Source organism: Oncorhynchus keta, chromosome 10 (genome assembly GCF_023373465.1).
Source record: "Oncorhynchus keta strain PuntledgeMale-10-30-2019 chromosome 10, Oket_V2, whole genome shotgun sequence".
Classification (NCBI taxonomy): Eukaryota; Metazoa; Chordata; class Actinopteri; order Salmoniformes; family Salmonidae; genus Oncorhynchus; species Oncorhynchus keta.
This window is the reverse complement of record NC_068430.1, coordinates 73,377,780-73,403,196: the sequence shown is the minus strand read 5'-3', so window position 1 is coordinate 73,403,196 and position 25,417 is coordinate 73,377,780. Positions and strand designations below refer to the sequence as shown.

Here is a 25,417-nt window from a genome sequence, read left to right as displayed (position 1 = left end):
ACACTGCTAACCCCTAACTATAACCACACTGCTAACCTTATCCCTAACTATAACCACACTGCTAACCCTAACTATAACCACACTGCTAACCTTACCCCTAACTATAACCACACTGCTAACCTTACCCCTAACTATAACCACACTGCTAACCCCTAACTATAACCACACTGCTAACCTTATCCCTAACTATAACCACACTGCTAACCTTACCCCTAACTATAATACACTGCTAACCTTATCCTAACTATAACCACACTGCTAACCTTACCCTAACTATAACCACACTGCTAACCTTATCCCTAACTATAACCACACTGCTAACCTTACCCCTAACTATAACCACACTGCTAACCTTATCCTAACTATAACCACACTGCTAACCTTATCCTAACTATAACCACACTGCTAACCTTATACCCTAACTATAACCACACTGCTAACCTTACCCCTAACTATAACCACACTGCTAACCTTATCCCTAACTATAACCACACTGCTAACCTTACCCCTAACTATAACCACACTGCTAACCTTATCCTAACTATAACCACACTGCTAACCTTATCCCTAACTATAACCACACTGCTAACCTTATCCCTAACTATAACCACACTGCTAACCTTACCCCTAACTATAACCACACTGCTAACCTTATCCCTAACTTTAACCACACTGCTAACCTTATCCCTAACTATAACCACACTGCTAACCTTACCCCTAACTATAACCACACTGCTAACCTTATCCCTAACTATAACCACACTGCTAACCTTATCCCTAACTATAACCACACTGCTAACCTTATCCCTAACTATAACCACACTGCTAACCTTACCCCTAACTATAACCACACTGCTAACCTTACCCCTAACTATAACCACACTGCTAACCTTATCCCTAACTATAACCACACTGCTAACCTTATCCCTAACTATAACCACACTGATAACCTTATCCTAACTATAACCACACTGCTAACCTTATCCCTAACTATAACCACACTGCTAACCTTATCCCTAACTATAACCACACTGCTAACCTTACCCTAACTATAAACCACACTGCTAACCTTACTAACTATAACTATAACCTAACTATAACTGCTAACCTTATCCTAACTATAACCACACTGCTAACCTTATCCCTAACTATAACCACACTGCTAACCTTACCCTAACTATAACCACTGATAACCTTACCCCTAACTATAACCACACTGCTAACCTTACTCCCTAACTATAACCACACTGCTAACCTTATCCCTAACTATAACCACACTGCTAACCTTACCCCTAACTAAAACCCACTGCTAACCTTATCCCTAACTATAACCACACTGCTAACCTTATCCCTAACTATAACCACACTGCTAACCTTATCCCTAACTATAACCACACTGCTAACCTTATCCCTAACTATAACCACACTGCTAACCTTATCCCTAACTATAACCACACTGCTAACCTTACCCCTAACTATAACCACACTGCTAACCTTATCCCTAACTATAACCACACTGCTAACCTTATCCCTAACTATAACCACACTGCTAACCTTACCCTAACTATAACCACACTGCTAACCTTATCCTAACTATAACCACACTGCTAACCTTATCCCTAACTATAACCACACTGCTAACCTTATCCTAACTATAACCACACTGCTAACCTTATCCTAACTATAACCACACTGCTAACCTTATCCTAACTATAACCACACTGCTAACCTTATCCCTAACTATAACCACACTGCTAACCTTACCCCTAACTATAACCACACTGCTAACCTTATCCTAACTATAACCACACTGCTAACCTTATCCCTAACTATAACCACACTGCTAACCTTATCCTAACTATAACCACACTGCTAACCTTACCCCTAACTATAACCACACTGCTAACCTTATCCCTAACTATAACCACACTGCTAACCTTATCCCTAACTATAACCACACTGCTAACCTTATCCCTAACTATAACCACACTGCTAACCTTATCCCTAACTTTAACCACACTGCTAACCTTATCCCTAACTTTAACCACACTGCTAACCTTATCCCTAACTATAACCACACTGCTAACCTTATCCCTAACTATAACCACACTGCTAACCTTATCCCTAACTATAACCACACTGCTAACCTTATCCCTAACTATAACCACACTGCTAACCTTATCCCTAACTATAACCACACTGCTAACCTTATCCCTAACTTTAACCACACTGCTAACCTTATCCCTAATTTAACCACACTGCTAACCTTACCCTAACTATAACCACACTGCTAACCTTATCCTAACTATAACCACACCCTAACCTTATCCCTAACTGTTAACCACACTGCTAACCTTATCCCTAACTATAACCACACTGCTAACCTTATCCCTAACTATAACCACACTGCTATTACCTAACTATAACCACACTGCTAACATTTATAACTATAACACTGCTAAACTTACCCTAACTATAACCACACTGCTAACCTTATCCCTAACTATAACCACACTGCTAACCTTATCCCTAACTATAACCACACTGCTAACCTTATCCCTAACTATAACCACACTTCCTAACCTTACCCTAACTATAACCACACTGCTAACCTTATCCCTAACTATAACCCCACTGCTAACCTTACCCTAACTATAAACCACACTGCTAACCTTATCCCTAACTATAACCACACTGCTAACCTTACCCTAACTATAACCACACTGCTAACCTTACCTTAACTATAACCACACTGCTAACCTTACCTAACTATAACCACACTGCTAACCTTATCCCTAATCCATACCAATGTTAACCCCCATACATAACAACCATGTCCTCTCTCTAACTTCATAATAATAACCACCATGTCCTCTCCCTACTTCATACATAAACAACCATATCCTCTATACTTCATACACAAACAACCATGTCCCTCTCTATACTCATACATAAACAACCATGTCCTCTCCATACTTCATACACAAACAACCATGTCCTCTCTATACTTCATACATAAACAACCATGTCCTCTCTATACTTCATACATAACAACCATGTCCTCTCTATACTTCATACATAACAACCATGTCCTCCTCTCCATAACAACCACTTCATACATATAACAACCATGTCCTCTCCATACTTCATACATAACAACCATGTCCTCTCTATACTTCATACACAAACAACCATGTCCTCTCTATACTTCATACATAACAACCATGTCCTCTCTATACTTCATACATAACAACCATGTCCTCTCTATACTTCATACATAACAACCATGTCCTCTCTATACTTCATACATAAACAACCATGTCCTCTCTATACTTCATACATAACAACCATGTCCTCTCTATACTTCATACACAAACAACCATGTCCTCTCCATACTTCATACATAACAACCATGTCCTCTCCATACTTAATACACAAACAACCATGTCCTCTCTATACTTCATACATAAACAACCATGTCCTCTCTATACTTCATACACAAACAACCATGTCCTCTCCATACTTCATACACATAACAACCATGTCCTCTCTATACTTCATACATAACAACCATGTCCTCTCTATACTTCATACATAACAACCATGTCCTCTCTATACTTCATACATAACAACCATGTCCTCTCTATACTTCATACACAAACAACCATGTCCTCTCTATACTTCATACATAACAACCATGTCCTCTCCATACTTCATACATAACAACCATGTCCTCTCTATACTTCATACATAACAACCATGTCCTCTCCATACTTCATACATAACAACCATGTCCTCTCTATACTTCATACATAACAACCATGTCCTCTCTATACTTCATACATAACAACCATGTCCTCTCTATACTTCATACATAACAACCATGTCCTCTCTATACTTCATACATAACAACCATGTCCTCTCCATACTACAAAACAACCATGTCCTCTCTACTTCATACATAACAACCATGTCCTCATATCCATAACAACCACTTCTATACATAACAACCATGTCCTCTCCATACTTCATACATAACAACCATGTCCTCTCTATACTTCATACATAACAACCATGTCCTCTCTATACTTCATACACAAACAAACTATGTCCTCTCCATACTTCATACATAACAACCATGTCCTCTCTATACTTCATACATAACAACCATGTCCTCTCCATACTTCATACATAACAACCATGTCCTCTCCATACATAACAACCATGTCTTCTCTCTACTTCATACATAAACAACCATGTCCTCTATATACTTCATACACAAACAACCATGTCCTCTCCATACTTCATACATAACAACCATGTCCTCTCCATACATAACAACCATGTCCTCTCTATACTTCATACATAACAACCATGTCCTCTCCATACATAAACAACCATGTCTTCTCTCTACTTCATACATAACAACCATGTCCTCTCTATACTTCATACACAAACAACCATGTCTCTATACTTCATACATAACAACCATGTCCTCTCTCTATACTTCCATACATAAACAACCATGTCCTCTCTCTACTTCATACATAACAACCATGTCCTCTCCATACTTCATACACAAACAACCATGTCTCTCTCTACATACAATAATGTCCTCATACATAAACAACCATGTCCTCTCTATACTTCATACACAAACAACCATGTCCTCTTCTATACTTCATACATAACAACCATGTCCTCTCTATACTTCATACATAACAACCATGTCCTTCTCCATACTTTATACATAACAACCATGTCCTCTCCATACTTCATACATAACAACCATGTCCTCTCTATACTTCATACATAAACAACCATGTCCTCTCTATACTTCATACATAAACAACCATGTCCTCTCTATACTTCATACATAACAACCATGTCCTCTCATACTTCATACATAACAACCATGTCCTCTCCATACTTCATACTCATGTACTCTCTATACTTCATACATAACAACCATGTCCTCTCTATACTTCATATACAAACAACCATGTCCTCCTCTTCTATACTTCACTTCATACAAACAACCATGTCCTCTCTATACTTCATACACAAACAACCATGTCCTTCTATACTTCATACATAACAACCATGTCCTTCTATACTTCATACATAAACAACCATGTCTCTCTATACTTCATACACAAACAACCATGTCCCTCTATACTTCATACACAAACAACCATGTCCTCTCTATACTTCATACATAACAACCATGTCCTCTCTCCTTATACATAAACAACCATGTCCTCTCTATACTTCATACATAAACAACCATGTCTTCTCTCTATACTTCATATACATAAACAACCATGTCCCTCTATACTTCATACATAAACAACCATGTCCTCTCTATACTTCATACATAAACAACCATGTCCTCTCTATACTTCATACATAAACAACCATGTCTCTCTATACTTCATACATAAACAACCATGTCCTTCTATACTTCATACATAAACAACCATGTCCTCTCTATACTTCATACATAACAACCATGTCCTCTCTATACTTCATACATAAACAACCATGTCCTCTCTACTTCATACATAAACAACCATGTCCTCTCTATACTTCATACATAAACAACCATGTCCTCTCTATACTTCATACATAAACAACCATGTCCTTCTATACCATGTCCTCTCCATACTCATACATAAACAACCATGTCCTCTCTCTACTTCATACATAAACAACCATGTCCTCTCATACATATGTCCTCTCATACATAACAACCATGTCCTCTCTATACTTCATACATAAACAACCATGTCCTCTCTCTACTTCATACATAACAACCATGTCTCTCTTCATACATAAACAACATGTCCCTCATACTTTATACATAACAACCATGTCCTCTCTATACTTCATACATAACAACCATGTCCTCTCTTCATACTTCTATACATAAACAACCATGTCCTCTCTATACTTCATACATAACAACCATGTCCTCTCTATACTTCATACATAAACAACCATGTCCTCCATACATAACAACCATGTCCTCTCTCTACTTCATACATAACAACCATGTCCTCTCTATACTTCATACATAACAACCATGTCCCTAATTTATATACTTCATACATAACAACCAACAACATAACATGTCCTCTCTCCATACATAACAACCATGTCTCTCTCTACTTCATACATAACAACCATGTCCTCTCCATACATAACAACCATGTCTTCTCTCTACTTCATACACAAACAACCATGTCCTCTCTCTACTTCATACATAACAACCATGTCCTCTCTATACTTCATACATAACAACCATGTCCTCTTCATACTTCATACATAAACACCAGGACACTATCTCTACATTAGACTCCACATTTAACCCAGGCTGGTTCCATATATACTGTAGGACCAGATCACGTGTACATTTTCCATTGGTGGCATTTTCTCAGTGAATTCAGCCCTCAGAGCTAATAACACCACATCTGATCGTATGGAGCTTCCTTAATCAACTGAGATAAAGAGAGAAGGGGGGAGAGAGGGAAGAGAGAGAGAGAGTGCAGTGGATTAGAAATGTGAATAGAGTTTGGGTACGGAAAGAGCGCGAGAGAGAGAGAGAAAGAGCAAAAGAAAGAGAATGAAAGTGGAGAGAAAGAGAGAGTCCCTCCTGAGTTTCTCCACGGTTGCTCTCTTGGGTTACACATCTCTCTGAAGCTGAAGTGACTACAAGATTAGCATCGGCTGACTGCAACTTTATAAATCTGACATAATTGTAAACCAGTCTGACAGCTAGAAGCACTGTTCCCTAGACTGAGCCCCATGCAGTCCCTTTAGCCTGGTCCCAGATCAGTTTGTGCTGACAATGATCAAAGGGTTCAATTGGCAAGAAAGCACAAAGGGATCTGGGACCAGGCTACATTCATTCTGCCTGCTACATTATCTACAGTGTTTATCTACACAGACTACTGATAAGAAAGATTCAATAATAACGGATGGAGGGAGAAAGATGGTGATGCTTGTCAACTTAGAGCAGAGCCCTGAAAATAGCATGACATGGTTATGGATTACGGTCTAATAGATTCACATTTTAATTAGATGTTTCTTTTTTAGCTTTATCTTTAACTGCATTGTTGGAAAAGGACCCATAAGTAAGAATTTCACTGTTCGTCTACACCTGTTGTTTACAAAGCAACGATGTTGATCCATGAGATGACCTCAAATCATCCTTTTTCATCATCCCTCTTTTCTAACTTTTAACCCTCTATTATAACTCCTCTATTCTCTATTAAAACTCCCTCTATAAAACTCCTCTATTAAAACTCCCTCTACTCTCTATTATAACTCCCTCTCCTCTATTATAACTCCCTCTACTTATTATAACTCTCTCTACTCTCTATTATAACTCCCTCTACTCTCTATTATAACTCCCTCTACTCTCTATTATAACTCCCTCTACTCTATATTAAAACTCCTCTACTCTCTATTAGAACTCCTCACTCTCTATTATAACTCCCGAGAGAGAGAGAGAAATACTCTCTATTATAACTCCTCTACTCTCTATTATAACTCCCTCTACTCTCTATTATAACTCCTCTACTCTCTATTATAACTCCTCTACTCTCTATTATAACTCCCTCTACTCTCTATTATAACTCTCCTCTATTATAACTCCCTCTACTCTCTATTAAAACTCCTCTCCTCTCTGTTATAACTCCTCTACACTCTATTATAGACTCCTATACTCATACTATAAAACCCTCTACTCTCTATTATAACTCCCTCTACTCTCTATTATAACTCCCTCTACTCTCTATTATAACTCCTCTACTCTCTATTATAACTCCCTCTACTCTCTATTATAACTCCCTCTACTTATTATAACTCCCTCTACTCTCTATTATAACTCCTCTACTCTCTATAACTCCCTCTACTCTATTATAACTCCCTCTACTCTCTATTATAACTCCCTCTACCTCTATTATAACTCCTCTATTATAACTATTATAACTCCCTCTACTCTCTATTATAACTCCCTCTACTCTATTATAACTTCTACTATTATAACTCTCTATTATAACTCCTCTACTCTCTATTATAACTCCCTCTACCTCTATTATAACTCCCTCTACTCTATTATAACTCCCTCTACTCTCTATTATAACTCCTCTACTCTCTATTAAAACTCCCTCTACCCTCTATTAAAACTCCTCTACTCTATTATAACTCCTCTACTCTCTATAACTTCTATCTCTATTATAACTCTCTACTCTCTATTATAACTCCTCTACTCTATTATAACTCCCTCTACTCTCTATTATAACTCCCTCTACTCTCTATTATAACTCCTCTACTCTCTATTATAACTCCTCTCTCTCTATTATAACTCCTCTACTCTCTATTATAACTCCCTCTACTCTATTAAAACTCCCTCTCTCTCTATTATAACTCTACTCTATTATAACTCCCTCTACTCTCTATTATAACTCCCTCTACTCTCTATTATAACTCCCTCTACTCTCTATTATAACTCCTCTACTCTCTATTATAACTCCCTCTACTCTCTATTATAACTCCCTCTACTCTCTATTATAACTCCCTCTACTCTATTATAACTCCCTCTACTCTCTATTATAACTCCTCTACTCTCTATTATAACTCCTCTACTTCTATTATAACTCCCTCTACCTCTATTATAACTCCTCTACTCTCTATTATAACTCCTCTACTTCTATTATAACTCCCTCTACTCTCTATTATAACTCCTCTACACTCTATTATAACTCCCTCTACTCTCTATTAAACAACCTCTACTCTCTATTATAACTCCCTCTACTCTCTATTATAACTCCTCTACTTCTATTATAACTCCCTCTACTCTCTATTATAACTCCCTCTACTCTCTATTATAACTCCTCTACACTCTATTATAACTCCCTACTCTATTATAACTCCCTCTACTCTCTATTATAACTCTCTACTCTATTATAACTCCCTCTACTCTCTATTATAACTCCCTCTACTCTCTATTATAACTCTCTCTACTCTCTATTATAACTCTCTCTACTCTCTATTATAACTCCCTCTACTCTCTATTATAACTCCCTCTACTCTCTATTATAACTCCTCTACTCTCTATTATAACTCTCTACTTCTATTATAACTCCCTCTACTCTCTATTATAACTCTCTCTACTCTCTATTATAACTCCCTCTACTCTCTATTATAACTCCTCTACTCTCTATTATAACTCCCTCATATCTATTAGAACTCCTCTCTCTATTATAACTCCCTCTACTCTCTATTATAACTCCCTCTACTCTCTATTATAACTCCCTCTACTCTCTATTATATCTCTACTATTATAACCCTCTACTCTCTATTAGAACTCCTCTACTCTCTATTATAACTCCTCTACTCTCTATTATAACTCCCTCTACCTCTATTAAACTCCCTCTACTCTCTATTATAAATCCCTCTACTCTCTATTATAACTCCCTCTACCCTCTATTAGAACTCCTCTACTCTATTATAAATCCCTCTGCTCTCTATTATAACTCCCTCTACTCTCTATTAGAACTCCCTCTACTCTCTATTATAAATCCCTCTACTCTCTATTATAACTCCCTCTACCCTCTATTAGAACTCCCTCTACTCTCTATTATAACTCCCTCTACTCTCTATTATAACTCCCTCTACCCTCTATTAGAACTCCTCTACTCTCTATTATAAATCCCTCTACTCTCTATTATAACTCCCTCTACCCTCTATTAGAACTCCTCTACTCTCTATTATAACTCCTCTACTCTCTATTATAACTCCCTACTCTCTCTATTATAACTCCCTCTACTCTCTATTATAACTCCTCTACTCTCTATTATAACTCCCTCTACTCTCTATTATAAATCCCTCTACTCTCTATTATAACTCCCTCTACTCTCTATTATAACTCCTCTACTCTCTATTATAACTCCTCTCTCTCTCTATTATAAATCCCTCTACTCTCTATTATAACTCCTCTCTCTCTATTATAACTCCCTCTACTCTCTATTATAACTCCCTCTACTCTCTATTATAACTCCCTCTACTCTCTATTATAACTCCCTCTACTCTCTATTATAACTCCCTCTACTCTCTATTAGAACTCCCTCTACTCTCTATTATAAATCCCTCTACTCTCTATTATAACTCCCTCTACTCTCTATTATAACTCCCTCTACTCTCTATTATAACTCCCTCTACTCTCTGTTATAAATCCCTCTACTCTCTATTATAACTCCCTCTACCCTCTATTCCCCGTCATTATAAATCTCCTCTACTCTCTATTATAACTCCCTCTACTCTCTATTATAACTCCCTCTACTCTCTATTAGAACTCCCTCTACTCTCTATTATAACTCCCTCTACTCTCTATTATAAATCCCTCTACTCTCTATTATAACTCCCCTCTCTATTCCCCGTCATTATAACTCCTCTACTCTCTATTATAACTCCCTCTACCCTCTATTTATATAAATCTCCTCTACTCTCTATTATAACTCCTCTACTCTATTCCCCTCATTATAACTCCCTCACTCTCTATTATAACTCCCTCTACCCTCTATTATAAATCTCCTCTCTCTCTATTATAACTCCTCTACTCTCTATTATAACTCCCTCTACCCTCTATTCCCCGTCATTATAAATCTCCTCTACTCTCTATTATAACTCCCTCTACCCTCTATTCCCGTCATTATAAATCTCCTCTACTCTCTATTATAACTCCCTCTACTCTCTATTATAACTCCCTCTACTCTCTATTATACTCTCTATTAAACTCCTCTACTCTCTATTATAACTCCTCTACCCTCTGTTCAGTCATTAACAAATCTCCTCTACTCTCTATTATAACTCCTCCTCTCTGTTATAACTCCCTCTGCTCTCTATTATAACTCCCTCTACTCTCTATTATAACTCCCTCTACTCTCTGTTATAGCTCCTCTACCCTCTTTCTCATTATAAATCTCCTCTACTCTCTATTATAACTCCCTCTACTCTCTATTATAACTCCTCTACTCTCTATTATAACTCCTCTCTCTCTATTATAACTCCTCACTCTCTATTATAACTCCCTCTGCTCTCTATACTCCCCGTCATTATAAATCTCCTCTACTCTCTATTATAACTCCCTCTACTCTCTATTATAACTCCTCTACTCTCTATTATAACTCCCTCTACTCTCTATTATAACTCCCTCTACTCTCTATTAGAACTCCCTCTACTCTCTATTATAACTCCCTCTGCTCTCTATTATAACTCCCTCTCCCTCTACTTCTACATTATAAATCTCCTCTACTCTCTATTATAACTCCCTCTGCTCTCTATTATAACTCCTCTACTCTCTATTATAACTCCCTCTACTCTCTAGGACTCCCCGTCATTATTATGTCCTCCTCTGCTCTCTGTTATAACTCCCTCTACTCTCTATTATAACTCCCTCAAATCTCTATTATAACTCCCTCTACTCTCTATTATAACTCCTCTGCTCTCTCTATTATAACTCCCTCTACCCTCTATACTTCATACATTATAAATCTCCTCTCTCTCTATTATAACTCCTCTCTCTCTATTATAACTCCCTCTAACTCTCTATTATAACTCCCTCTACTTCTATTATAACTCCCTCTACTCTCTATTATAACTCCCTCTACTCTCTATTATAACACCTCTCTCTCTATTATAACTCCTCTACTCTCTATTATAACTCCCTCTACTCTCTATTATAACTCCCTCTACTCTCTATTATAACTCCCTCTACTCTCTATTATAACTCCCTCTACTCTCTATTATAACTCCCTCTACCCTCTATTAAAACTCCCTCTACCCTCTATTATATACATCCCTCTACTCTCTATTATAACTCCCTCTACCCTCTATTCCCCATCATTATAAATCTCCTCTACTCTCTATTATAACTCCCTCTACTCTCTATTATAACTCCCTCTACTCTCTATTATAACTCCCTCTACTCTCTATTATAACTCCCTCTACTCTCTATTAGAACTCCCTCTACTCTCTATTATAACTCCCTCTACTCTCTATTCCCCATACATTATAACTCCTCTACTCTCTATTATACTCCTCTACCATCTCCTCTCCATACATTATAAATCTCCTCTACTACTCTATTATAACTCCCTCTACTCTCTACTTATAACTCCCTCTACTCTCTATTATAACATCCCTCTACTCTCTATTATAGCTCCCTCACTCTCTATTATAACTCCCTCTACTCTCTATTATAAACTCCCTCTCCTCTCTGTTCCCCGTCATTATAACCATCTCCTCTCCTCTCTATTATAACTCCTCTCTCTCTCTATTATACATCCCTCTCTCTCTATTATAACTCCCTCTACTCTCTATTATAACTCCCTCTACTCTCTATTATAACTCCCATCTACTCTCTATTATACATAACCCATCTCTCTCTATTATAACTCCTCTGCTCTCTATGTATAACTCCTGGCCTCTCTACTTAACTCTCTCATTATAAATCCCTCTACTCTCTATTATAACTCCTCTACTCTCTATTATAACTCCTCTACTCTCTATTATAACTCCCTCTACCCTCTATTCTTCATAATAAATCTCCTCTACTCTCTATTATAACTCCCTCTACTCTCTATTATAACTCCCTCTACTCTCTATTATAACTCCTCTACTCTCTATTATAACTCCTCTACTCTCTATTATAACTCCCTCAACTCATTACCCTCTATACTTCATTATAAACTCCTCTACTCTCTATTATAACTCCTCTACTCTCTATTATAACTAACCCATCTACTCTCTATTATAAACTCCTCTACTCTCCATACTTATAACTAACAACCATCTCCTCTCTACTTATAACTCCAACTCTCTATTATACTCCCCTCACTCTCTATTATAACCTCCCTCTACTCTATTATAACTCCTCTACTCTCTATTATAACTCCCTCTCCTCTCTATTATAACTCCCTCTACTCTCTATTATAACTCCCTCTACTCTCTATTATAACTCCTCTACTCTCTATTATAACTCCCTCTCTCTCTATTATAACCTCTAACTCTATTATAACTCCCTCTACTCTCTATTATAACCTCCCTCTACTCTCTGTTATAACTCCCTCTCCTCTATTATAACTCCCTCTACATAACTATTATGTCCCTCTACCCTCTATTCCCCTCATTATAAATCTCCTCTACTACTTCTATTATAACTCCCTCTACTCTCTATTATAACTCCCTCTACCGTCTATTATAACTCCTCTACTCTCTATTATAACTCCCTCTACTCTCTATTATAACTCTCCTCTCTATTAGAACTCCCTACCTCTCTATTCCCGTCATTATAAATCTCCTCTCCATACTCTATTATAACTCCCTCTACCTCTCTATTCCCCGTCATTATAAATCTCCTCTACTCTCTATTATAACTCCCTCTCTCTCTATTATAACTCCTCTACTCTATTATAACTCCCTCTACTCTCTATTATAACTCCCTCCTACTTCATATTATAACTCCCTCTCTCTCTATTATAACTCCCCTACCCTCTATCTCCCTTCATTATAAATCCCTCTACTCTCTATTATAACTCCCTCTACTCTCTATTATAACTCCTCTACTCTCTATTATAACTCCCTCTACTCTCTATTATAACTCCCTCTACTCTCTATTATAACTCCCTCTACTCTCTATTATAACTCCTCTACTCTCTATTATACACTCCCTCTACTCTCTCTATTATAACTCCCTCTACCTCTCTATTCCCCATACATTATAAATCTCCTCTACTCTCTATTATAACTCCCTCCTCTCTATTATAACTCCTCTACATCTCTATTATAACTCCCTCTACCCTCTATTACCCTCATTATAAATCTCCTCTACTACTCTATTATAACTCCTCTACTCTCTATTATAACTCCCTCAACCTATTATAACTCTCCTACTTCATTATAACAACCTCTCCTCTCTATTATAACTCCATCTACCTCTCTACTTATCATTATAAATGTCCTCTCCTCTCTATTATAACTCCCTCTCTCTCTAATTCATATAACAACCTCTACTCTCTATTATAACTCCTCTACTCTCTATTATAACTCCCATGTCCTTCTCATATTATAACTCCCTACAACCTATTATCTCCTCTACTTCTATTATAACTCAACCATGTACTCTCTATTATAACTCCCTCTCCTCTCATACTTCATAACTAACAACCTCTCTCTCTACTTATAACTCAAACAACCATTATAACTCCCTCTACTTCATATTATAACAACCATCTCCTCTCTATTATAACTCCCTCTACTCTCTATTATAACTCCCTCTACTACATTATAACCTCCCTCTACTTCATATTATAACTCCCTCTCCTCTCCTACTTATAACTCAACCATCTCCTCTCTATTATAACTCCCTCTACTACACAAACAACCATGTCCTCTCCATTACTTCATATATAACAACCATCTCCTCTCCATACTATTACAACTCCCTCTATACTTCTACATTATAACTCCTCTCATACTCTCATATTATAACCATGTCCCTCCATACTTCATCATAATAACCTCCCTCTATACTTCTAGTATAACTCCCTCTACTCTCTACTTCATAACTCCCATCTACCTCTCTATTCCCCGTCATTATAAATCTCCTCTCTACTTCTATTAGAACTCATCTACCTCTCTATTCCTTCATACATAATAACCATCTCCTCTCCTCTCTACTTCATAACTCCCTCTACTCTCTATTATACACTCCCATCTACTCTTATATAAATAACTCCTCTCATACTCTCTATTATAACTCCTCTACTCTCTATTATAACTTCCTCTAACTCTCATTATAACTCTCCTCTACTTCTACATAACTCCATCTACTCTCTGTTATAGCTCCTCTACTCTCATATAACTCCCTCTACTCTCTATTATAACTCCCTCTACTCTCTATTATAACTCCCTCTCCTCTCTATTATAACTCCCTCTACTCTCTGTTATCTCCCTCTACTCTCTATTATAACAACCCCTCTACTTCTACATTATAACTCCCTCTACTCTCTATTATAACTCCCTCTACTCTCTATTATAACTCCTCTACTCTCTATTATAACTCCCTCTACTCTCTATTATAACTCCTCTACTCTCTATTATAACTCTCCTCTACTCTCTATTATAACTCCTCTACCCTCTATTCCCCATCATTATAAATCTCCTCTACTCTTCTATTATAACTCCCTCTACTCTCTATTCATATAAACTCCTCTCCTCTCTATTAACTCCATCTACCCTCTCTTCCCCTTCATTATAAATGGCTCCTCTACTCTCATTACTCCCTCTACCCTGGCTGGTTCCTATTATAGGATCTCCTCTACTCTCTATTATAACTCCCTCTACCCTCTATTCAGCCCTCATTATAAATCCCTCTACTCTCTATTGGAACTTCCTCTAACCCTCTATTAAGAGTCATTATAAATCTCCTCTACTCTCTATTATAACTGTCTCTCTTGGGTCCCTATTATAACTCTCCTCTGACTCTCTATTATGGAACTCCCTCTACCCTCTATTCCCCTGTATACTCTCTTACTCTCTTTATAACTCCCTCTAAGCTCTGTCCCCTCATTATAAATCTCCTCTACTCTCTATTATAAATCTGACTCCCTCTATTCCCCAGTATTATAAACTCCCTCTACTCTCTATTATAACTCCCTTTATTCTCTCATTATAAATCTCCTCTACTCTCTATTATAACTCCCTCTGGGACCAGGCTCTCATTCTCATTATAACTCCTCTACCCTCTCTATTAGAAATCTCCTCTACTCTCTATTATAACTCCTCTACTCTCTATTATAAATCCCTCTACTCTCTATTAGAACTCCCTCTACCCTCTATTCCGTCATTATAAATCTCCTCTACTCTCTATTATAGCTCCTCTATCTTTCTGTCATTATAAATCTCCTCTACTCTCTATTAGAACTCCTCTACCCTCTATTCCCCGTCATTATACATCTCCTCTACTCTCTATTATAACTCCCTCTGCCCTCTCATTATAAATGACCTCAATCTATTATAACTCCTCTCTCTCTATTATAACTCTCCTCTACTCTCTATTATAACTCCCTCTATTCTCTATTATAACTCCCTCTACTCTCTATTATAACTCCCTCTACCCTCTATTCCCCGTCATTATAAATCTCCTCTACTCTCTATTATAACTCCCTCTCTCTCTCTATTATAACTCCCTCTACTCTCTATTATAACTCCCTCTACTCTCTATTATAACTCCCTCTACTCTCTATTATAACTCCCTCTACTCTCTATTATAACTCCCTCTACTCTATTCTATTATAAATCTCCTCTACTCTCTATTAGAACTCCCTCTACTCTCTATTCCCCTCTACTCTCTATAAATCCCTCTACTCTCTATTATAACTCCCTCTACCCTCTATTCCCCGTCATTATAACTCTCCTCTACTCTCTATTATAACTCCTCTACCCTCTATTCCCCTATTATAACTCCCTCTACTCTCTATTATAACTCCCTCTACTATTCTCTATTATAAATCTCCTCTACTCTCTATTAGAACTCCCTCTACCCTCTATTCCCCGTCATTATAAATCTCCTCTACTCTCTATTATAACTCCTCTACCCTCTATTCCCCGTCATTATAAATCTCCTCTACTCTCTATTATAACTCCCTCTACCCTCTATTCCCCTCATTATAATCTCCCTCTACTCTCTATTATAACTCCCTCTACCCTTATAACTCCCTCTCATTATTATAACTCCTCTACTCTCTATTATAACTCCCTCTACCCTCTATTCCCGTCATTATAAATCTCCTCTACTCTCTATTATAACTCCCTCTGCCCTCTATTCCCGTCATTATAAATCTCCTCTACTCTCTATTATAACTCCCTCTACCCTCTATTCCCGTCATTATAACTCCCTCTACTCTCTATTATAAATCTCCTCTACTCTCTATTATAACTCCCTCTGCTCTCTATTATAACTCTCCTCTACTCTCTATTAGAACTCCCTCTACCCTCTCCGTCATTATAAACTCTCCTCTACTCTCTATTATAACTCCCTCTACCCTCTACCCGTCATTATAAATCTCCTCTACTCTCTATTATAACTCCCTCTACTCTCTATTAGAACTCCTCTACTCTCATTATAACTCCCTCTACTCTCTATTATAACTCCCTCTACCCTCTATTCCCCTATTAGAACTCCTCTACTCTCTATTATAACTCCCTCTACTCTCTATTATAACTCCCTCTACTCTCTATTATAACTCCCTCTACCCTCTATTAACTCCTCTCTCTCTATAAAACTCCTCTACTCTCTATTATAACTCCCTCTATTATAACTCTCTACTCTCTATTATAAATCCCTCTACTCTCTATTATAACTCCCTCTACTCTCTCATTATAACTCCTCTACTCTCTATTATAACTCTCCTCTACTCTCTATTATAACTCCTCTACTCTCTATTATAAATCCCTCTACTCTCTATTATAACTCCTCTACCCTCTATTCCCCGTCATTATAACTCTCCTCTACTCTCTATTATAACTCCTCTGCTCTCTCTATTATAACTCCCTCTACTCTCTATTATAACTCCCTCTACCTCTCTCTATTATAACTCCCTCTACTCTCTATTATAACTCCCTCTACCCTCTATTCTCTATTATAACTCCCTCTACTCTCTATTATAACTCCCTCTACTCTCTATTATAACTCCTCTACCCTCTATTCCCCTCATTATAAACTCCCTCTACTCTCTATTATAACTCCCTCTACTCTCTATTATAACTCCTCTACTCTCTATTATAACTCCCTCTACTCTCTACTATAACTCCCTCTACCTCTCTATAAACTCCTCTATCTCTATTATAACTCCCTCTACTCTCTATTATAACTCCCTCTACTCTCTATTATAACTCCCTCTACTCTCTATTATAACTCCTCTACTCTCTATTATAACTCCCTCTACTCTCTATTATAAATCTCCTCTACTCTCTATTATAACTCCCTCTACTCTCTATTATAACTCCCTCTACTCTCTATTATAACTCCCTCTACTCTCTATTATAACTCCTCTACTCTCTATTATAACTCCCTCTACCCTCTATTCTATTATAAATCCCTCTACTCTCTATTATAACTCCCTCTACCCTCTATATAACTCCTCGTATTATAACTCCCTCTACTCTCTATTATAACTCCCTCTACCCTCTATTTAACTCCCTATTATAAATCCCTCTACTCTCTATTATAACTCCCTCTACCCTATTATTCCTCTGCTCATCTGTTATAACTCCTCTACTCTCTATTATAACTCCCTCTACCCTCTATTCCCCGTCATTATAAATCCCTCTACTCTCTATTATAACTCCTCTACTCTATTCCCCTATTATAAATCTCCTCTACTCTCTATTATAACTCCCTCTACCCTCTCTATTATAACTCCCTCTACTCTCTATTATAACTCCTCTACTCTCTATTATAACTCCCTCTACTCTCTATTATAACTCCCTCTACTCTCTATTATAACTCCCTCTACTCTCTCCTAGAACTCCTCCCTCATTATAAATCCCTCTACTCTCTATTATAACTCCTCTACTCTCTAGAACTCCCTCTCATTATAAATCCCTCTACTCTCTGTTATAAATCCCTCTACTCTCTATATAACTCCTACTCTCTATTAAATCCCTCTACTCTCTATTATAACTCCCTCTACCCTCTATTATAACTCCCTCTACTCTCTATTATAACTCCCTCTACTCTCTATTATAACTCCCTCTACTCTCTATTATAAATCCCTCTACTCTCTATTATAACTCCCTCTACTCTATCTATTATAAATCCCTCTACTCTCTATTATAACTCCCTCTACCCTCTATTCCCCGTCTATTATAAATCCCTCTACTCTCTATTATAACTCCCTCTACCTCTATTATAACTCCCCTCTATTATAACTCCCTCTACTCTCTATTATAACTCCCTCTACCTCTCTATTATAACTCCCTCTACTCTCTATTATAACTCCCTCTATCCCTCTCTGTATTATAAATCCCTCTACTCTCTATTATAACTCCCTCTACCCTCTATTCTCATTATAAATCCCTCTACTCTCTATTATAACTCCTCTACCCTCTATTCCCTGTCATTATAAATCCCTCTACTCTCTATTATAACTCCCTCTACCCTCTATTCTGTCATTATAACTCCTCTACTCTCTATTATAACTCCCTCTACCCTCTATTCCCCGTCATTATAAATCCCTCTACTCTCTATTATAACTCCCTCTACTCTCTATTATAACTCCCTCTACTCTCTATTATAACTCCCTCTACTCTCTATTATAACTCCCTCTACTCTCTATTATAACTCCCTCTACTCTCTATTATAACTCCCTCTACTCTCTATTATAACTCCCTCTACTCTCTATTATAACTCCCTCTACTCTCTATTATAACTCCCTCTACTCTCTATTAGAACTCCCTCTACTCTCTATTATAACTCCCTCTACTCTCTATTATAACTCCCTCTACTCTCTATTATAAATCCCTCTACTCTCTATTATAACTCCCTCTACTCTCTATTATAACTCCCTCTACTCTCTATTATAACTCCCTCTACTCTCTATTATAACTCCCTCTACTCTCTATTATAACTCCCTCTACTCTCTATTATAACTCCCTCTACTCTCTATTATAACTCCCTCTACTCTCTATTATAACTCCCTCTACTCTCTATTATAACTCCCTCTACTCTCTATTATAACTCCCTCTACTCTCTATTATAACTCCCTCTACTCTCTATTATAACTCCCTCTACTCTCTATTATAACTCCCTCTACTCTCTATTATAACTCCCTCTACCCTCTATTCCCCGTCATTATAAATCTCCTCTACTCTCTATTATAACTCCCTCTACTCTCTATTATAACTCCCTCTACTCTCTATTATAACTCCCTCTACTCTCTATTATAACTCCCTCTACTCTCTATTATAACTCCCTCTACTCTCTATTATAACTCCCTCTACCCTCTATTTCATTATAAATCTCCTCTACTCTCTATTATAACTCCCTCTACTCTCTATTATAACTCCCTCTACTCTCTATTATAACTCCCTCTACCCTCTATTCCCCGTCATTATAAATCCCTCTACTCTCTATTATAACTCCCTCTACCCTATTATTCTCTCTTATAACTCCTCTACTCTCTATTATAACTCCTCTACTCTCTATTATAACTCCCTCTACTCTCTATTATAACTCCCTCTACTCTCTATTATAACTCCCTCTACTCTCTATTATAACTCCCTCTACTCTCTATTATAACTCCCTCTATTATAAATCTCCTCTACTCTCTATTATAACTCCCTCTACTCTCTATTATAACTCCTCTACTCTCTATTATAACTCCCTCTCTCCTCTCCCTCTCCCTATTATAAATCCCTCTACTCTCTATTATAACTCCCTCTACCCTCTCTATTATAAACTCTCCTCTATTATAACTCCCTCTACTCTCTATTATAACTCCCTCTACTCTCTCTCTATAACTCCCTCTACTCTCTATTATAACTCCCTCTACTCTCTATAACTCCCTCTACTCTTATTATAACTCCCTCTACTCTCTATTATAACTCCCTCTACTCTCTATTATAACTCCTCTACTCTCTATTATAACTCCCTCTACTCTCTATTATAACTCCCTCTACTCTCTATTATAACTCCCTCTACTCTCTATTAGAACTCCCTCTACTCTATTATTCCCCGCTCTATTATAACTCCCTCTACTCTCTATTATAACTCCTCTACTCTCTATTATAACTCCTCTACTCTCTATTATAACTCCCTCTACCCTCTATTCCCCGTCATTATAATCTCCTCTACTCTCTATTATAACTCCCTCTACTCTCTATTATAAATCTCCTCTACTCTCTATTATAACTCCCTCTACCCTCTATTCCCCGTCATTATAAATCCCTCTACTCTCTATTATAACTCCCTCTACTCTCTCATTATAAATCTCCTCTACTCTCTATTATAACTCCCTCTACTTCTCTTTATTCTCATTATAACTCCCTCTACTCTCTATTATAACTCCCTCTACTCTCCCCTATTATAACTCCCTCTACTCTCTATTATAACTCCCTCCTCTCTATTATAACTCCTCTACTCTATTATAAATCCCTCTACTCTCTATTATAACTCCCTCTACCCTCTATTCCCCGTCATTATAAATCTCCTCTACTCTCTATTATAACTCCTCTACCTCTCTATAACTCCCTCATTATAAACTCCTCTACTCTCTATTATAACTCCCTCTACTCTCTATTCCCTCTACTCATTATAAATCTCCTCTACTCTCTATTATAACTCCCTCTACCCTCTATTCCCCGTCATTATAAATCTCCTCTAGCTCTCTATTATAACTCCCTCTACTCTCTATTATAAATTCACTCTACCCTCTATTCCCCGTCATTATAAATCTCCTCTACTCTCTATTAGAACTCCTCTACTCTCTATTCCCCGTCATTATAAATCTCCTCTACTCTCTATTATAACTCCCTCTACTCTCTATTATAACTCCCTCTACCCTCTATTCCCCGTCATTATAAATCTCCTCTACTCTCTATTATAACTCCCTCTACTCTCTATTATAACTCCCTCTACTCTCTATTATAACTCCCTCTACTCTCTATTATAACTCCCTCTACCCTCTATTCCCCGTCATTATAAATCTCCTCTACTCTCTATTATAACTCCCTCTACTCTCTATTATAACTCCCTCTACTCTCTATTATAACTCCCTCTAGCCTCTATTCTCATTATAAATCCCTCTACTCTCTATTATAAACTCCCTCTATTCTCTATTATAAATCCCTCTACTCTCTATTATAACTCCCTCTACCCTCTATTCCCTCATTATAAATCTCCTCTACTCTCTATTATAACTCCCTCTACCCTCTATTCCCGTCATTATAAATCCCTCTACTCTCTATTATAACTCCCTCTACCCTCTATTCCCCTCATTATAAACTCTCCTCTACTCTCTATTATAACTCCCTCTACTCTCTATTATAATCTCCTCTACTCTCTATTATAACTCCCTCTACTCTATTCCCTATTATAAACTCCTCTACTCTCTATTATAACTCCCTCTACCTCTCTATTATAAATCCCTCTACTCTCTATTATAACTCCTCTACTCTCTATTATAACTCCTCTATTATAAACATCTCCTCTACTCTCTATTATAACTCCCTCTACTCTCTATTATAACTCCCTCTACTCTCTATTATAACTCCCTCTACTCTCTATTATAACTCCCTCTACTCTCTATTATAAATCCCTCTACTCTCTATTATAACTCCCTCTACCCTCTATTCCCCGTCATTATAAATCTCCTCTACTCTCTATTATAACTCCCTCTACCCTCTATTCCCCGTCATTATAAATCTCCTCTACTCTCTATTATAACTCCCTCTACCCTCTATTCCCCGTCATTATAAATCTCCTCTACTCTCTATTATAACTCCCTCTACCCTCTATTCCCCGTCATTATAAATCTCCTCTACTCTCTATTATAACTCCCTCTACCCTCTATTCCCCGTCATTATAAATCTCCTCTACTCTCTATTATAACTCCCTCTACTCTCTATTATAACTCCCTCTACTCTCTATTATAACTCCCTCTACTCTCTATTATAACTCCCTCTACTCTCTATTATAACTCCCTCTACTCTCTATTATAACTCCCTCTACTCTCTATTATAACTCCCTCTACTCTCTATTATAACTCCCTCTACTCTCTATTATAACTCCCTCTACCCTCTATTCCCCGTCATTATAAATCTCCTCTACTCTCTATTATAACTCCCTCTACTCTCTATTATAACTCCCTCTACCCTCTATTCACCGTCATTATAAATCTCCTCTACTCTCTATTATAACTCCCTCTACCCTCTATTCCCCGTCATTATAAATCTCCTCTACTCTCTATTATAACTCCCTCTACCCTCTATTCCCCGTCATTATAAATCTCCTCTACTCTCTATTATAACTCCCTCTACCCTCTATTCCCCGTCATTATAAATCTCCTCTACTCTCTATTATAAATCTCCTCTACTCTATTCTATTATAAACTCTACCTCTATTATAAAATCCCTCTACCCTCTATTCCCTGTCATTATAAATCTCTCTACTCTCTATTATAACTCCCTCTACTCTCTATTATAAATCTCCTCTACTCTCTATTATAACTCCCTCTACCCTCTATTCCCTGTCATTATAAATCTCCTCTACTCTCTATTATAACTCCCTCTACCCTCTATTCCCTGTCATTATAAATCTCCTCTACTTCTATTATAACTCCCTCTACCCTCTATTCTCATTATAATCTCCTCTACTCTCTATTATAAACTCCATATTATCTACCCTCTATTCCCTATTATAAATCTCCTCTACTCTCTATTATAAATCCCTCTACCCTCTATTCCCGTCATTATAAATCTCCTCTACTCTCTATTATAACTCCCTCTACTCTCTATTATAAATCTCCTCTACTCTCTATTATAACTCCCTCTACTCTCTATTATAAATCCCTCTACTCTCTATTATAACTCCCTCTACCCTCTATTCCCCGTCATTATAAATCTCCTCTACTCTCTTTCTCGATGTCCCCTTCTCTTTTTTTTCTCTTTTCACTTTCTACTCTCTTTCTGCTTCTCTCATATTTCTCTCTTATCTCTTTCTCTCTCTCTCACACACACACACACTTGTCTCCCTCTCTCTCTCTCTTTGTACTCACTCTCTTTTTCACCTTCTCTTTTTTCCAGGGCCTCCAGAGCCCACGGACCCCCAGACAGAAGACTCCTCTCCTGCAGCGCTGGGAGTCCGGCCAGGTCATGAACGGCCATGGAGGGGAGGAGGAGGACTAAGACAGGCCTCGTGTCAGTTTGTCCTTTTAGAGCATTATGAACAAGATTACATAGACAATGGGGGACGTGACCCTAGATCAGTACTTCTATTATGAGACGGTCTATGAATACAGGCCCGGATCTACTGCTGAAAGCAGGGGAAGGACGGGAAGAAACCAGATCATTGGAATGAAGAATTGGAAACAGACAACCAGGGAAGTAGAATATCTGAAAATGCACTGGAGAGACAGAGGTTTTGGGAGTTGGATCTCTGAACTGTTGGAACCATTTTAATGTCATATCAGAACTTTGGAACTGAACTGTAAATTGGAGCTTTGGAATTTAGTGGGGGGGGATTGGAACCAATGGATGGTCATTGGAAGATGTTTTTACCAGAAGAGACTGGCCGAGTCTCTACAGTACGGTTTTTGTGAGGGTTGAAGGATGTTGAAATGGGTTGCGTTGTATTGTTTCTGAAGCACATGTCTCAGCATGGATTTATATGCATATGTATATAATTCACATTTTGTGACAAATCAATTTTGGGAGAATATTTCCTTCCCCGTAGTTTCTATTTACTATAGAGAAGCCGTTTCTACAGAATGTAAGTTGGCATTATGATATAATTATGTGTATATAATAAGTGATTAACAAATGTAACCTACATTCAGTCAGCTACCACAAACCAAGTCAGTCAACATAGTAAATACTGCTAAATCTAATGTATGATACCATTGTAGTATAATCATTCATCAGAGATGGTGTTTTTATGCAAGATGATTTTTGGCACGAACAGTATGTCTCTGATTTCCATAAAGTAGTCAGGATGAACAAATACATACATGTAAACCCAATGTCTTTCTGCGTCCATGTTTGTGTCTGAATGCTACTGAAACACACCTTCAAGGGAGAAGGATTAGATACACACACAGTAGTGGTGATGTGAGGAGCTGTTGTATCAGCAGGGTGGATCACCCACTGTCACAGGATAACTCGCCAGCCGTGCCCAGTTTTTACTGCCTTTGGGCTGGGCTGACACAGGCCTACGGCGTCCAAATGTCATACACTCAATCAATGAATGACAGCCTAGTGACAATGACATCAATGGTGTGACTTAGTAGAGTTCTGTTTCAAGTTAAAACGCCTAACATGTACCTTGCCCTTTTGGGTGGATGTGTCGAACAATGATTGAGCTAAACGCTCGCTGGAAGTTGCGACTGGCAAACTTTGAAGGAAAATTCTGTGCAACTTCCAGCGAGCCTTTAGTGGGAACACTGAGGCTGTACCCGCTATACGTTACAGTTTTAACAGTGGCCAAGTATGGGGTATTGTATGGGGGGGTATTGTATGGGGTATTGTATGGGGTATTGTATGGGGTATTGTGTGTAGATTGATGAGGATTTTGTTTTTTAATAATCCACTTTAGAACAAGGCTGTAATGTAACAAGATGTGGAAAAAGAGAAG

General features: G+C 37.6%; 1 protein-coding gene and 2 long non-coding RNA genes across 6 annotated transcripts in view; 1 reads left to right on the top strand and 2 right to left on the bottom strand.

The window, feature by feature from the left end:
- Positions 1–24,806, top strand: part of LOC118379602 (neurofilament medium polypeptide-like) — a 35,467-nt gene extending 10,661 nt beyond the window's left edge. Inside the window, exon 5 of the mRNA XM_052527909.1 lies at positions 23,872–24,806. Within this exon, the coding sequence (XP_052383869.1) occupies positions 23,872–23,973 (102 nt within the window). The 3' untranslated portion in view covers positions 23,974–24,806. The remainder of the gene's footprint in view (positions 1–23,871) is intronic.
- Positions 269–2,229, bottom strand: LOC127932336 (uncharacterized). 4 transcript variants are annotated; one of them, XR_008144889.1, is made up of 4 exons: positions 1,878–2,229; positions 1,465–1,554; positions 561–920; positions 269–352 (listed from the first exon to the last, which is right to left on the bottom strand). It is a non-coding gene; the product is annotated as an uncharacterized LOC127932336 (long non-coding RNA). The 4 variants fall into 4 exon arrangements; XR_008144891.1 differs by lacking the exon at positions 269–352 and adding an exon at positions 448–531 and having other exon boundaries at positions 621–920; XR_008144892.1 differs by lacking the exon at positions 269–352 and adding an exon at positions 448–531 and having other exon boundaries at positions 591–920; positions 1,465–1,524.
- Positions 21,553–23,159, bottom strand: LOC127932335 (uncharacterized). The gene is made up of 3 exons (XR_008144888.1): positions 22,790–23,159; positions 22,339–22,657; positions 21,553–21,774 (listed from the first exon to the last, which is right to left on the bottom strand). It is a non-coding gene; the product is annotated as an uncharacterized LOC127932335 (long non-coding RNA).
- Positions 24,807–25,417: the final 611 nt, after the last annotated feature.